Source organism: Macrobrachium nipponense, chromosome 3 (genome assembly GCF_015104395.2).
Source record: "Macrobrachium nipponense isolate FS-2020 chromosome 3, ASM1510439v2, whole genome shotgun sequence".
Classification (NCBI taxonomy): Eukaryota; Metazoa; Arthropoda; class Malacostraca; order Decapoda; family Palaemonidae; genus Macrobrachium; species Macrobrachium nipponense.
Genome location: NC_087202.1, coordinates 72,068,942 through 72,085,851, shown reverse-complemented (window position 1 = coordinate 72,085,851; position 16,910 = coordinate 72,068,942). Strand labels below are relative to the sequence as shown.

Below are 16,910 nucleotides of genomic sequence, written 5' to 3'. Positions count from 1 at the left end.
TTAGTACGCTGGGTGGTCATAAACTTTTATGACTGTCCATTCTACGAGACCCTCGACTAGGGCTCTTTGACCATGCCTCTGTGACCCTCAGGAATACTTGTCTCTGGCACCCCTCTCATGTCTCAAAAATAGCAAATGCATTCGCTCGCTGTTTAAAAATGTCAGCAAGTTTCGAAACTGGGGTTCCAAGGTTTCTTAGTGTCAAGGTTCTCTCTCTCTCTCTCTCTCTCTCTCTCTCTCATCTCTTATCTCTCTCTCCTCTCTCTCTCGCTCTCTGCTCTCTCGCTCCTCAATCTTCTAGCCAACTGGACTTCCCATCCCTTTTTTTCGGTCTTTTTTACCTCTCCCCTTTTTTTTTTTTTTTTCTTTTGGAATAGTTTTCCCCTTTTTTAAAACATTTTTTCTTGGTCACTATTAAGAACGATACAGCGAAATACATTTTTCTTTTGCCAGCAGACTTGACGAAGATTGTCCAGTTAAATGAGAAAAAAAACTGTATAACCCATCCCCAGGGGTATATTTGTTTAATCTTGCCTTTCTTTGGAACTAGAATTTCCGTATGAATAAAAGATTGCGTAATCGTTTCATGGGGTAAAAGAAGAAAAAAAAAAGCATTGATAAAAGGTCATGGTAATAAAAGTGGAGCATTGGGTACCACAGAATGGTGGCTCAGCTAGGCTTTCCCCTTTACATTACTAAAAGCTTCAGTCCCGCTCTTATTTTTGATAACTGCTCTCCACAGTACTTGCAAACAACGTACCTCCATGATCAAAGGGGGAAAAAAGTAGTGGTTTTCACTTTCTCATTTATGAATACTAAGAGATCTCCCCCTGATGGAAAAGTCATACTTTGCAGAGAATAGAAAATTATAAGTTTGAGCTGTAAAAAAAAGAAAAAAAAAGCAATCGGTAATCAGGAGTGGTAGGTTGAAATAATTGCAGAACCTTTGAAAAAAAAAAGTTTGATTATTGATTCCCAGGATTGGAAAAAATCAGCACATTGAACATAGCGATATTGAAATACATCTGCAAGTAACGCATAAAGTTTATTTAAAAAGGAGCCTGTATTTCGTAGTCAACGAAAGGCAAAATTTTGGTACTGATGAACAAACGCAAACGTGTCTAAGGGTATCTTATTTATTTTCAATATCATCCTTATCTGGCAAAACCAGATCTCTGAGGATGACTACTGGTTTTTGTTATCTTCTATAAAAAAGTCTCGTTGTATTGAGTACCCAACTATATGTATGTTGAAGAAATAGTCCTACTGTACAGTAGAACTGAGTGGAAGATATATACCATAATGTTGACAAATTTTTATGTATGGAAGACTACTTTAACTGAATTGTAAAAATGTTTCTTTTATTATCTGTTTTTTACAAGTAAAAGACAATCTTGGATGCTTTCAAAAGTTTTGTCTGTTGTCAGCCCCCATCGTCCAGATAACTTGAAATTCATACCACATTTATTATAGTGTGCCCAAATCAGTTTTACTAATGAGTGATAGCCCACTCACTCCTAATAGACTGGTAGGAGAAAGGTGGAAGTGGTAACAAATTCCTGCTTAAGCTTTCTTGGTGTCATTTGATGTTGAAATGTGTCTTGAATCACATATTCAAAATCCCCATTATTTCACTTTGGGGGGAATTTTGTACAGCGCCATAAAAAGTTTTTCACCATTTCCGCTCTTACAAGTTAGGGTTGCGACAGGGATAAGCAACATATTTTAAAAAGTTATGAACTGAAGTTCATGAAATTTAGTGGAACAGTAAGATATGTACCAAAGAGAATGTGGTGTATATTAGAAGATTATTGGTAGTGTGCATACCCCTACCAAGTTAAGGCCATCTCAAAGTTTTGAACCAATATTACAACATTTAGTTGACAGAGGAAAGGTTCCATCTATAATGTGGTTTGAATAAGGATGTGGTATATGGAGTACTTACTCCTCCTCTGTTCTGACTTAGAATACTGGTTTTACCCACCTTTACTCGTGGATTCAAGGCGTCCAGTGTTTGAATCATTTGCTTCTTTTTAATTTGGCACCTCCGTAGGACTGACTATTTAAGCCTCTATGTATCTCAAATCCAACAGCCTCAGTTTCATCACAATTGATAACATCACTAGCTGCCAGACTGCTGGATAGGGATCAGAGTTGGGGTAATGTTTTATCAAGTGGGTCATGGGAATGGAACTATTCCAGCGTCTAGTTCATGTCTCCCATAACTTGTTCTCGCCTTTTTGCTCCAAATTCCGCATGTTGAGGACTGATATTATGCTACTTTTCAGTCAGTGATGTCATGGCATTATGAATTGGAGTACAAGCAGGCATGCTATACACCCACTGCTGCCGTATGCTTTTTGCCATACCTCTTCCCCGTGATAAGTCCCCTCGACTTGTCAAAGACCTCATCAGGACTTGTTCAATTACCAAATCTGTCCATAATCCTGCCAGTTTCGCTCACTCCTTCAAACAGTATGAGACCCTTCCTAATTGAATATTGAGTATAGCCAGGGATGCTTAGTAGGTAGCTTGCGCATTTCTTGAACATAGAGACGGGCACTCTTAGCATAGTGAATGTGTCATGTTGCAGCAAAAAAGTTCAGCAATTTGTCAAAGAATTCAAATGACCATCCCACAATCCACTTCTCTCAAAATAGATGAAATCTTTTATAATGTTGACGTACTCAGAGCATCTTGGCCAGAGTTTTGCAGTTCGTGATGCCATACTTAATATATTCATAGAACTCTCCATGGCTTTGCATAGACTGCCAAGCTCTGGAGATTCAACTAATGAATCTGGTGAAAGTTTCTGGGCCAGATTTTCAAAAGTTTTTATCTGGTTATGGTCCAGTAAAGTTGAGTCTTCATCTACCCACATGGTCTCACTGTTATTCCCTGAAAGCGTCTCAGATTCTTCATTCATCTCTGTTTGTGTTCCTTTCTACAGCTTTAGGAAGTCATGTTGCAAGTACAACTTTTTTTGTCAATACTGCCTCAATTAGAAAGAGTCCATATAGGGTCCTTGCAATTGCCACTCATCATATGCGATACTGTTTTGTCCCTAGGTTTGCTCCAAAGCTTCTTCAATTCCTGATCATTTCATCATATGCAATGCACTTCCACAACACTCATCAGAAGATAAAATCACCATAATTGCAGAGCATTTTGATCTGTCTTTTGCTGTGACTATTTCCATTGCTTTTAGTCACAATGGTTGATCAAAAGTCACACAAGCTGATGGTAAGTTTAATCGACTTGCCTGACCTTCAATGTAAAGAAGGGTTGAGTAAATACATGTCATCACTAGGACTGAGATCAATGATAGGCAGGATAAGCACATCTGATTTCCTTGTGACTTGAAGATATGCTGCATGAACCCTGACCATTTAGGTGTTGATAGCTCTTCCTTACTAAACAGTCATGCAGACCACCAGAGGAGGTTTAATAGAAGAAAGATGGTAATATGTGTCTGGGAAACTGCAGTGTCAGTATTAGGTCAAATACGAGTCCATTCCAAGCAGGTGACTGGTGACCAGTGAATGGCCTAATTGGTATCCCCTTTTTGATGACGAGGTCTTCAGCAGTGATCCTTGCTTTTCGCTTGATGCATATTGTTGCACTTGCAGCCTGGCATTTAGAGTAAATGGCAATTATTCCCATACCATGAGTTGTTCCTTCACCAGGTTGCATACATGTACTATGGTCTACTTTATCACTAGCCCATTGTGTGAAAGTCTGGTCCAGAGGAGGCATTGATTTATTTATTATAATTCTCATCTTGCACCACAGTCAACTTAAACATGATAACCTCATCTTAAGAAATTGAAAAGCCAAGCTGATGCAGTTTATCAATGAGCCATTTTGATCCAAACACATAATCCGTCTCAACACATACGCCAAACATGATGGGTGCTAAAATTGTCTTTGGTCTCATGGTCTGTAGAATTATTTGGCCAATGCTCACTTGTTTAATATGACTTGATGACACACACTCGCCAGCAGTGCTTTTTAAGCTTGGTGGAATGTATTCTTTCTTCTTTTCATACCTCGAATATCACAGTCTGATGGGTGCTCCCCATCTGGGAAGGTAGCTACACATACTTCCTCTCTTATTAGTTCTGCAGCTGCAAGAATGATTCTGTAGGCTGCTTCTGCTCTGTCCGTCATAGTACCATTTTTCACTTAATATGGAGTTTGCCATGTTGTGAAAGCAACTTAATTCTTTCTCCCTTGTATTTCTGCAGAGAAAACATGATCACCATAGTAGTCTTGTAGTCTTTGTTTTAGTTGGTTTGGACAGTACACTTCACCACCGTCTGCTAATTCTCACATTTGCTCGTGGAGTTCGTCAAGCGTGTAAAATTCTGCATCTCATTCACTTTCAAGCCAGGTTCATAGTCTAAGCGCCTCAGTGGCATGATCGGTTTGGTTTGGCCTGCCACCTCGGTGGTCGCGAGTTCGATACTCGGCCACTCCACTGAGGGGTGAGAGATGTGTATTTCTGGTGATAGAAGTTCACTCTCGACGTGGTTAGGAAGTCACGTAAAAGCCGTTGGTTCCTTTGCTGAATAACCACTGGTTCCATGCAACGTAAAAACACTATATAAACAAACATAGTCTACTAGACGCGCCTAACATTGAATCATCATTTGATTACCCTACTGGTTTCCCAGATGAAATGTTAAGCATGAAGGAATACTAATAGCCATTGCTTTGGTACCTAGCTTCTGCAGCCACAAAGTCAATATAGCACTGAATTGTAGCATGAACCTTACTTCCCAAAGTGTCGTTTCTCATGGCAAATTGCTCGGCAATTTTGTCAACTAAAGGTAATGTTTCTGCTTGACAAACATGGTTTCTATCTGGGTGTTTCTCATCGTGGCGTGCTGTAATTCTGCACAGGAAACACTTTTTTTTTCCATCCAAAATCCCCTTCAACTTCTGATATTGAACGAAGTCGTTTTTGGCATGGAACATCCTCTTCTACTCTTGCCATACCTTTTCTGTGAGTATTTGCATACTTTTCCTTGCAACTTGCAGGCAGGAGAACAGGATCAGATCGGGCAGCATCAGAAAGATCATTTTGGAGACTCATTGCCATGAATTTCAGTTAATTGAATGAGGCTATTAATGCCCTTTTTCCCACAGTCACCGATTCTATACCAGTGAAAGGCTCAAGGCATATTGCACATGCACAGTCCTCTTTTATGGTGACTCCAGCTTCCTGCAAATCGTTTGTGTCCGTCAGTCAAATTTTCACTTTTCAGTTTACTCCAACTGGAAAGAAGAAACTATTTACATATATATATAATATATATAATATATATATCTATATAATATATATATATATATATACATACATATATATATATATATATATATATATATGTATATATATATATATATATATGATACATACATATAGTTGATGAAATTTTTCAAAGGACACTGCTGCTAATCAACCAGAGTTAAATATGTAACATCATACCATAACATTGTGAACCACTTATTTAAGATTAATCAAGATCTCGTTGAGGCATGCACTCCTCAGATCACCTCCTCATATAAATCTCATCGCCTTTGGCACACTTGTTATCAGTTAACCAATTTCGCCAATATCCAACCATCAACTTTGAAATTTCGTATTCACCTGTGATTAAAGAAACAATCACAATGAAGAAAACAAGACAAATACACTATGTAAGTTTATTTGGTGAGTTAACATGATGAACTTAAGTTATTGGATAATTTATCCGAAAAATATGTCCAACAATTCAGATATTAGTACTTGCAGTTGCAACCGTTTGAAAATGATTTCTTGTATAATGTTGTTAAAGATTTTCCCCAAAGTGAATGACGGGGTTTTTTTGTTTTTTGTTTCGGCATCATTTGACACCAAAAAAAGCTTGTACAGAAATTTTTTCCCTCTTTCGCTAAAAATTGGGGTTCTACCAGCCTATAATATGGATAATTTCTGGGTCGTTTTTAAAAACAGTATGGTAAATGATGATGAAAAATATGCATTGCAAATATGGCATTACAATACTTCTTTACCATTGTGTTTGTGAGAGGGAAATGAAAGCTGACAAATTCAAATCAGAAACAGGTTGTTGCAGCGTGCTTCCTATTTTGTGAAATATTTGATTTTTGAAAAGCTACTTCTAGATGCTCCGATTTTGACTTGCCTAATTATCAAGGTTTCTATGTCTTGGTTGACAACGCCAGATGTAACCGCATAATGGTAAATCTTAAAAATTACATGTTTATGACAGTTTTATGTGTAGGAATGAAGGACTTATTTGGAAGGTTTTTACATAATATTATAACTAAAGTACCCCCGTAGGGCGGTAGTGCTATTAGTGCACTTCACTTGGTGTAATGTAGGCATTACTTAAGGGTCATTGCAGTGTCGCTTTGGCCCCTAGCTGCAACCACTCTCATTTCTTGTACTTTACCTCCGTTCATATTCTCTTTCTTCCATTTGACTTTCCACTCTCTCTAAAAATTGTATCCTAATGCAACTGGGAGGTTTTCCTCTTATTACACCTTTCAAACCTTTTTACTGTCCATTTCCACTCCAGCACTGAATGACCTCATAGGCCTCAACACTTGGCCTTCGGCCTAAATTCTATACTCTATTCTGTTACTAAAATATGAAGATGTTAATGACCACTACCATGATTTTCCAAAAGCTCTAATTATGGGAGTATTTTGCAAAGAGCTGAACATTAAGGTCTATTAATACCTGGCCAATAAGTATGACAGTATTTTTTTTATGAAATTACGATTTTTTTAGGGTTTTGTCTTCAAGTATAATGTCTCATGTGCGGTTCATCACCTGAAAAACTAACTGCGAATATTCTTTTCATAATGAAACTATGTAATATATTTAGTTTGGTTGTTGATGTGTCTTAGTGTTATTGTTTCATGCCTTTTTCTTCCGATTATAACCTGCACTTGGTGCTCTCCCAGCAGGACTTGAGTACTGGAGCAACGTGTGACCGGTGTGGCAAAATGTTCCAGAACAAGAGCAATCTGAAGATCCACATGCTTACTCATTCTGGTGTCAAACCCTTCAAGTGAGCCTCCATTCTCTTTTCTTGCCCTCATTCCTCATTCATTACTTGTTTGGTTAATTTTAGTAATTTATTGTAAGTATGCCATTCACCTTGAAGTGAGAGAAGTATGTAATGTTTTTATGCTGTTCAAAAATATTACTCGAGTTTGTCTTTCAATAAAATGTTGGTTTTCAAAAGGATTTAATTGTCAATCAAATGCTGTGTCTAGAACCATCTCAGTTGTGAAATGCATCTTAAATTTCATCTTATTAGTGGTCATGTTATGTGCTCCCCTCTTCTGATGTTGATTAATGCCAAATAAATAATCATTCTTACATAATACTTCAAATTCTAAAGTCAGTGGTATATTTTGTATTTCTTCATATACTGTATATTATACCCAAGTACTAATGTCATTTTAGGCTTTGTAGAATTTTAGATATTTCTAGTACTATACTTATATCGTCTTTGCTTGTAGGTGTGCAGAAACTGGTTGTAATGCTGCTTTCACAACAAAACAGTGTTTGCAGTTCCACTACAAGAAAGTACATGGTTACTCAGGTGACAGCATGCCCAAGATAGAGCGATGCATTCCCTACACATTTGACTCCTACTCTGGAGGACTAGTGAACGACCCTGGTCGAGGGAAAGTACCAAATTTACCTGCTCAAGAAGGTGTAACAATTGACCAACAACCTACTCCAGCAACAACACCGGCTGAGCCACCTGCACCAGATGACTCATCACATAGTGCAGATCCTCCCTTGGGCTCAGTAAGCTCAGCAGAAGAGCCACCAACCCCTAGACCAGAGCTTTTGCTTGCTGCTGCTGCTGCTAAATTACCACCAGCAACAACATTACACAGCTATGTTGCGAAGTATGCAGCAGCAGCTACTCGACTTGTTAGTAAAGGCTCAAGAAAATGGTTAGGTGATCCACTGGATATGCAAGATAGAGATTATGATGCATCTCGTGATGTATATGATTTTGATGACAGATTAGAGGAGGAACTACTCCAAAAACGAAAGAAAGATGATGACTATGCAGGAGAAGAAAAATTGTACAGACGAGAATCTAATGCATCTCTTCTTGTGGAAGCAGCTCTTAATGTAGCAGAACAAAACATGAAAATGGATGGTCGAGGAGGAGTGGGGAGTCACGATCGACTTTTGGGCTACAGCGGTCGTTACTCTCCATTACCACCAACTACTGTGGTTACTTCTATGGAACAGATACTCCCACATGATGCAGCTTTAGCAACTCACATAAAGTACACAACTAGTGCTGCTGATGATGAGCGAGCACACTTAGAATATACCCTAGAGAGAGAGTATGATCCTCGAGACTTGCCGGAGGTCATGGTTGTACATGAGACCATTGGAAGCCGTGATTTACATGACCAGCTCAGTCATGACTTACAAGACAATCTACATGCTGCTTTGGACCACCTTCCCCCTACTTCTGTCAGTGATGAGTTGCATCACGCTCACCAGACTCAGCACTCAGACCAGGCTCATAATTTAACGCTTGTTAAGTCAGATGATCTACCACCACCCACTCCTGCTACTCCTGCAGATCCTGGTACACCAATGGCACCCCCAACACCATTAAGTTCTAATGGTGGGTTGGAACCATCATTGCATGTATTAGACCAACTTCCAGTTACTCAGGGTCTGCCAGTATCACTGTCATCTTCTCTTTCTGTTGGAGTGGATATGAGTTATAAGCATTACCGCCATGCAGAATTAACACCAGTAAGTCATGAGCAGGGATTACCAGGACAACTAGACGACTCAGAAGCTTCAATGGGGTTGGACCCTATGGGGGATGGTGGTCATCTCTCACCACGTAATGATCACCTGACTGATCAGTTACCTCTGCCAGAGTTACAGCCTCATGACTTCCGTGGGTTGGCAGCATTAAGATCACCAGAGCCTCCAAGATCACCATATTTGTCTCCGAGCCCAACCCCAGATGCACTGCGCTCATATTTGGTGACTACTGATGGTCTGAGATCTCCATTACCCCTTGATCAATGTGTTGATATGACAAGAGCCAATCTTTTCCTTCGTCCTGCTGACCTTGCCAGTCTTCAGCAGCGATATCATGGAGAAGTGAGTCACCAATCAGGACGTGCCCAATTATATGAGCTTGAAAGGGTACCAGCCCATTCTGTGGATTTCAGTGTCTCAGGGCGTACTCTTACTTATACAAGTGAGGCATTGAGGTCAGGTTCTGTATGCACTACTGTTTATGTGGCAGATTCTCATCCAGATGACCGTCATTCCTTGGACCTCACCCTTCCACGCCATGATCCTGATCTTCACAGGTCAAGTTCTCCGAGTCACAATCACCCTGCTGCTCGTGGAATGTCTCCGCACTCACAACTTTCTCCCCATAACCAGCTGTCCCCTCATAATCAGTTATCTCCTCACAACCAACTATCGCCGCACAATCAGGTATCACCACATAACCAGTTGTCCCCACATAACCAATTATCCCCACATACACAATTACCACCTTATTCACAACTATCTCCTCATGGACAGATGTCACCATTGGTCAATTTGGGAATGGTTGAACGAGGAGTGGGTAGTCCCCCTCTTTCTCCCACTGGTAATCCTTTACCCCCTATTAGTAGAATTGTAGCTCCTGCTCCCCACTCCCCAATTTTAAGTTCCCGCCAAATGTCTCCTGTGCCAAGACCTGAACTGTCTCCTTCTTTCACTACTCATACTCATGGGGAATTATTTGTGACAGGTGGTGCTGTACCTTTGCAATCAAGTACCCCTGGACCACCACTTACCCCTGGCCCACAAATAAACAAAGACAGATCTTCTCCATATTCTCAATACCCTTCTTCACCCTACCCTAGACATCAACATCATTCCTCTCCACCTCCGTCATACCATTACCAATACTACTGACCACGGCTTTCGCCAAGTCCCCCACGGCTGGTTGAAAACTCTGATGATCCCCTAGTAATTCAAGATTCCCATGTTTCCCCTGCCCTCTTTGCCCACTGTTCCTAGTACTCTACCAACGACGATACGCCTTCTTGACTTACCAGGTGCGGCCCTATCCACTAAACCATCATTGTTCATAACCCTTTTTCATATGTGTTACAACGACTGGGGATTACCTCACTGAAGGCCCAACACTCTTACGGCCATTTTACTCAATTACTTTTAAGTAATGTTGTTCATTGTGGGTATTTCCAGTTTAAACATCCATTTTCATAATTTATAAGCTCAATTCAACAATACTGTACTGATAACTCAAAGATTTTAATAGCCGTGATATAGAGTTAAATCCCAATGAATAGTTGTGCTTTTTTATATCCTATGGGTAATCATTATCTTTACAATTTGTAACTCACATTCCTTCCTCTCAATCATCTACATTGTCTTCCCTGTTCTGTCCCATTTTCCTTTATTGTGTAGGGCTGCCCTATATGAGATGGTTGCCCTATTGGGCATTTGAGTGAACTGCTAGAGTAATGATATATGTTAAGAGGGGTCTGTAAACGTTCATGTTTCATAAAAAAGGAACTCTCATTTCCTCTGTCTCTCTGTCTCCTTCTTTTTCTCCTTTCATTTCTCATATACCTAACCTTCTTGTCTCAGTTGTGATGTGACCTTAACTTTAATCGTGTATACATGATTGCCTCTTCCAACTCAGGGAGTGCTGTTTTAACGGAGTTCTTTCCAGTGATCTGAGAGGCATGACCCTCATGTGGGCCTAGATGGTCACAGAGCAGTAGACAAACTGAATTGCTGACACACTCCTCCTATGCACTCAACCGTAACATATGCAAACGCAATATATATGCAATGTGAAACGAAGTCTGGTCGTTGCCACAAGCTGTGTTTGTGTCCCAAGCAAAGCCAGGCATCAAGCTGCTAAGTCACTCTGAGAGGCTGAGTGATAATAACTGACTGATGATGTATGTGGGTTTGCCTTTTCTAATCTTCTACAATATGACTGCTATAATGTGGTTGGTGTGATGAGGAGGATTTGCCCACCTCCACATATGGCACCCATCACATCCTTCATATTTCCCATTTCGTGCCAAGACAAGGTACGAGGAGGCCAAGCCTCTCTTGTGCAGCAGTGGTCGCATTTCACAGGACCCTGGGACTGTTGTTTGAACCAAAGGTTGTAGTGAAAGGAATGAAATATATATATTTTGCTGTTACAGTTTTTTCTTAATTTCTTTGGCTAGTTTTCTGAACTGTGAGTTGTGTATATTTTAGATAAACGAGAAGTGAACTATGGAAAGTGTACCTTAAAGGGACTAGAATTCCCAGGGCAGCCTGTCCTTTTCTTTATTATTATGTACAAAGGGAGAGTGGAAAGCTCGATGTGAACCTTATGTGCCAATGTTTCTAGATAACACTTGTTAGCTACTGTGTCGGAATCATTCATGTTGATGATATTTGAGGTGTTGCAATTGTTTTATATGTGAAAATGGATTATAAGTGTCTCCTCTGGATATGTGTCCTTTCTGGACTGGGATTGAATTTAAAGCAATAACGTAAGATCGCTGTCAGTGCAACAGGACTTGTGCCCGTCAGTGACAGTGGACCATTGGCTGGGGTGAAATGCATTTCTCTACGAGGCAAACAGCAAAATGTTTCAATCAGAAAGCTTTACAGTCTAAATGTGCTAGTGGTTGGTTTGTAACACTGGTAGCAATGTAACGAATATTGGTTTCTTATTGTCATTTATTATTATTATCATTGATTGCCATCTTTACTAAATGTATGTAGTGTTTATTTGATTATTTGTTAATGTTCTGTTAACATTATTGTTAATGGAAATTTTGTTAATACGCACAATTTTCAAAACTTTATTACTGTTAAAAGTTAGACCAAAGAATGGGTATAATTAAATGTTTTTGAATGATATAGAGTACAGGTTATTTGTCTGTAGAATTATTGTCATGTATCTGAATTTTTGAATAGTGTATATTTGAATATTTTTCCTAGGCGTTTGAAATTTAACTACTCTATGTAGGAGTGGAAACTATTTATAGTTCAGATCCACCTAATCTCTACAGAGATAAAAGTAGTGTACTATTGTGCCATACCTAACAATGCATCAGTGAAGTTTCTGTGCTTCAGTACTGTTTCCCATCTGTGGAGGACTGATTCGAAGTGATATATGTGCAGGACTGATCTACTCATGATGGTAATAGTAACTCACAGTAACATGAACATGTTCCACTGCCTCTGATGAGCCCTATTCCGTGCGATCCCCCTTTACCAGCTCCTGTGGACGTTGTAATGCGTGTCTCTGCGTCAATGTTGCCCAGTATGCCCCTCCCTATCCCTATTGCCACCCCCACTTTTCCCCATTGCCTCTCCTTGGCAAGCAATGTCAACAGTATTAAGTGCTAAAAGTAGAATCTGTGTGTTCTGAAAGTGATCTCATCATTACGTACAGCTACATGTGATTATTATATATTCTTGGGAAGATTGAAAGTTTTGTACATTTTAATGTCTGTTTTTGATTCAAAGAATCATTTGCACTATGTGATACATTGTACAGTTACTTTAACGGCTATACTGTATTCTCGTGCTGTGAATGCGAAAATGTGTTCAGTCAGATGTGTCATATGCATTCGGGTTCATCATTCAAAATTAGAGTGATATGGATATATCACTAAATCCTTGAAGTTGACAGTCCTTGACCAAGGCATTAGTCCCCCATCAGTCCTCCCCCTAAGTCTTGGAAGTCATCCTCAGAAAGTTTTACATAGATAATGTCACTTTGGAATCTAACATGTCAAGATACGCGCAAACACTATGCCTAAGGTAATGTTAGGAATACTTTTGGTAAGGTCCTTTAGGACAGTCCCAAAATGTTTTCCTTCAAGGTGTTTATGGTAATGAAGCAATAAATATGCACCCTACAATTTGATATTTTAATAGTACTCATGTGTTGGGATTCCATGTGACCAAATTCTGGTAATGTGAGGCTTTAAATAAGGTCTGTAATGCATCCTAGTTGTTATTTGCACTCTGGCATAACAAATAGTTAGTAAGATCTGAGTGGCTTCCAGCTCACCTTTATCGAGTTTCGTTCTGCAGAGAATGGTCGTCAGTTTCTATGTTTTAGGAGGTTAGAAAGATCCTGTAGTTGAGCTCACCCTCAAACAAACAAACAAACAAACCTCATGGATCAACCAAAGGTTTCCCCCCCCCCCCCCACCCCCAAACCCTCAAATCCCCCAAAACGTAGGAGAAGGTCAATTTACAACATTTAGGTACAGTCTGACGTACTCAGCAGGTTTGTACCTTGCATGGAACCAACAAAATTCTTTTTTATTTTTGTGCTAAAGATTAGAATCGAATAGTGGTTCCTTGCAGGGCTGAAATTTGCAGACAGCGTCTTGAATTAGGAGTCTTTGTAGTTTCCTTTTGTGGTGTTTTAGCGTGATTTTTGTACCTGGCTGGGTGGTGAAACGCGACACTCTAAAATATAATGATAAAAATAATAAAAAAATAAATAACTTTGAAAATGAATGCAAGACTTTCTAGTTTTTACATAATCTGAATGGTTCAAAAGAAGTGTGGTGAGATGAAGTTAACATTATACACTGAAGTGAGAAAAGTTTAATTTTCTTGCTAAATTTAAAAAAAAAACTACAGGGAAACAAATACATACACAGTCATGTGTAGAACTGCCAAAATGAAAGTTTTGATATATCAGTGAAATGGCAGGCAATCTCAAGTCTTCTGGAGGATGCCTGGAATGGTCGTTTCTCTTTGTTCTATAATAGTAACAATGACAACGAGCCTTCTTAGGACTACGGTCAGCCTTGTGTTTCATTCATTTGAGTAGCTAATTCCTTAAAACAAACTTGTTTCTCTTCGTCTAAATTTATTCATCAATAAAGACACTCGACAGTCTTGAGATGTTTCTATAGTATGTTAATTAAATCATACTCATTGGATTCATGTAGTCTGTGTAATATTTTACTAATGAAATGGAGAAGATTTTTTGATTGTAAAAGGTATGACCACCACAGAATGACTTGGGTCGCAAAGCCCGTCACAATCAACCAACCTACCAAATGAATGAACATTTTTTCATTTATTTTCTTGGCCCATTGTACCCCTTATGCCAAGTTGCTCACGTGACACACCAAGCCAGCTGAGTGACCGGTGTTCGACTCTTTTTCCCGAGTTTAGGGAGACTCCTTACGAGCCGGGAAACTATTCTCAGCAGTGTTTGGTATATTGAGAGCTCTCGAACTCAATTCTTCCATGTTTTAGATTATGGAAATGTTGAAGTTTTTTGGATTTACAGATCTTTGTACCCCATGAATTTTTAAATGTTGTCATTAAATTCCCTCGAAAATGAATATTATTTTCTTGTCTAAAGTGTTCAGCATGACTAATGGATGTACTAACGAGATGTACTTCATGTTCTCCCAATGACATACACCCATGCTTGACTCTTGTAACGAAGCTCAAATATTTGAATTTTAATGTTAAATGATCTTTATACATTTTCCCTGCTATTAAGTGAACATTTTATTGTTTGTTTCTGTGATATAAGTTACATTAAACATTATTATTATAAAACTGACTGTCTGTTTCCTTCTCCTGAATGTTGGGGCTGATAAAAATGGCGAAAACCTCTTTGTTTTATACAGGAACAGTTTAATAAAGATTGTCGTGCTACATAACGTAAATATCTTGCACGGTATTAATTGCCATTCTGCATCTTTTAACAAATGAGCTCATTTATTTGTAGGCATGTTAAATCGTTCATTTCTTTCAAACTAAATTTTGTCTGTGGTGCTGTGTGATCATTTTCACATTAATTCTCTCTTCGTCTTGTCGAAACACGGATACAGTTCACCGTATTTGACTTAGCTTACACGTCATGGACTAATGTCATTTTTTATTTGGCATTTAGATGCACGCATTCACTAATTCCGTGAGCAGAAAAATCAAATTCATGGCATGAAATTTTTGTTACGTCAAACAAGACTGTACCTATCTCTGAAGATGACGGACTTTTTACCTTGCGCCAAGGGCATCGGTATTTGTAACATTTGTTGGTTCAGTATGATAATTTCTGGGAATAGATATTGAAGTATGAACATTTCTAGGAATATATGCCTATTTTAATGGGATTATTTTTAGGAATTAATATTTTAGTGTGAAAATTTGTATGAATAAATATTGTAGTGTAAAAATTCATAGAATAGGTGAAGCGTGAACTCGTGGATGCTGTACGTCGCCGAGTGACAGTCGCTTTCTTGGGAAATGTTTGTTTTCGCATCCGATTCCTTGTTCGTCAGTCATTGCTGTGTTGGTGGTGGTGGTGTGGTAAGGAATTATACCTGTTTAGTGTTTTCACTAAAACAGAATGTAAGTTTTTCATTCCGCTGTCATTCTGTTTTCTCATTAATTTGCTGCAGTGTGAGAAACATTTTTACCTTATGTAGGACTAATTGTAGAGTGTTTTGTGTTGGTTTTTTAAGAGACTGGCTAGGCCTATGCCATACCCTAACAAGCTAGCTCTCAAATCGTTAACATATAACGTTATGTATGATTTTTAATTTATTCCGGTAAATAATTTATGATTAAGTAACTGTCCCTAAATATATTTGTTGTTTACATACTAAATCTTACAGGTCACTGGTTAGGTTTATGATAACTTAGGTCTACCCTGCATGGTATGTAACTCGGACAAATTTAGGTATGTTCGTTTCCACTGGAAATAAATAATTAACCCACTTTACACCCCATGGTTGATGACTTTCATATTCATGCAGCTGTTTTCTTACAGTCCATGCGACTTAAAAATACCCACACGGTACAGTCGATTAGATAAGGATGTAGCCTATACCTATAATGCAGTACAGGTGGTATTGTTTGAGAAACTTCACTGCGTATAAGGAATAATTTTTACATTCATCCTCAAGGGTCTAGCACCCCTTTCCCTGTCTACTTTGCTCACAAGACTTGTTTTCCACTATCATGCCCCAAGTATTTAAGTAGCCTATATTTGAAACCAAAAAGTGAACTTCAATGGGTTACCACAGCAACTCAAAAAAATGAATGTCAAACTCATCGAAATAACATAAGCAATAAAATTCTTAATCACCTCTTGAGTAATTCTTATTTTCAGAACTTATACACATCCAAGTGCTCTGCTCTTTTATGAGTGTGCAGTCTTTTTGACATGAGACCCAGTCAATGAGTCCATAGACAGTCAATTTTTTGGAATTATAGTGCAGTGGCACCAATCTTAAAATTTAATAGGAAATTATCAGTTAATGAGTTGTTAATCAAATATTGTGGGCCCATGAATTAATAAAGATAGCTAATGCTCTATGATACTGAACACTTCCACTTAACACTTCCTAGTGGCCAAAGTGCAATAGGTATTGTATTCTTGTTTGGTTTAGAATAGTACATTTTAGGAAGCATGAATCACTGGCTAGATTTAGTTTGGCAAGTATGAAACTGATAATAAATGCAAAGCACTAAGTTACTGGCATTAGGCAGAAATTGCAGTCTTTCGTTTACCTATATATACATTGCAATATTTTGGAGATCTGTTCTCATGATTAGTTCAATAACCATTAGCTAACGACTGATTGCTGCCCAAAATGTTATTGTGAATCAACCAGTGATATTCATATGATTTGCCCAACAATTGGTGTTAAGTTTCACATGGCAATTGCAACAAGTTTGATGCTGAAAAGAAATATTATAGCATTGACTAAAATACTGTAGTCTTGCTGGATAGCAGGAATTCTTGGGTATGATGAAAAAACATAGATAAATGTAAAATGGCCGTTTCATAACCTTTTCCTAAGTG

The 16,910-nt window shown here is 38.6% G+C and overlaps 1 protein-coding gene across 6 annotated transcripts in view; it reads left to right on the top strand.

Annotated features, from left to right (window-relative positions):
- Window positions 1-14,660, top strand: part of LOC135221806 (uncharacterized) — a 938,326-nt gene extending 923,666 nt beyond the window's left edge. For 4 of the 6 annotated variants that reach the window (XM_064259684.1, XM_064259685.1, XM_064259680.1 and 1 more), the window contains 2 exons: window positions 6,976-7,082; window positions 7,540-14,660. In XM_064259684.1, the coding sequence (XP_064115754.1) occupies window positions 6,976-7,082; window positions 7,540-9,988 (2,556 nt within the window). In that variant the 3' untranslated portion in view covers window positions 9,989-14,660. The remainder of the gene's footprint in view (window positions 1-6,975; window positions 7,083-7,539) is intronic. The other 2 variants (XM_064259683.1, XM_064259681.1) reach the window with 1 other exon arrangement.
- The last annotated feature ends 2,250 nt before the right edge of the window (window positions 14,661-16,910 follow it).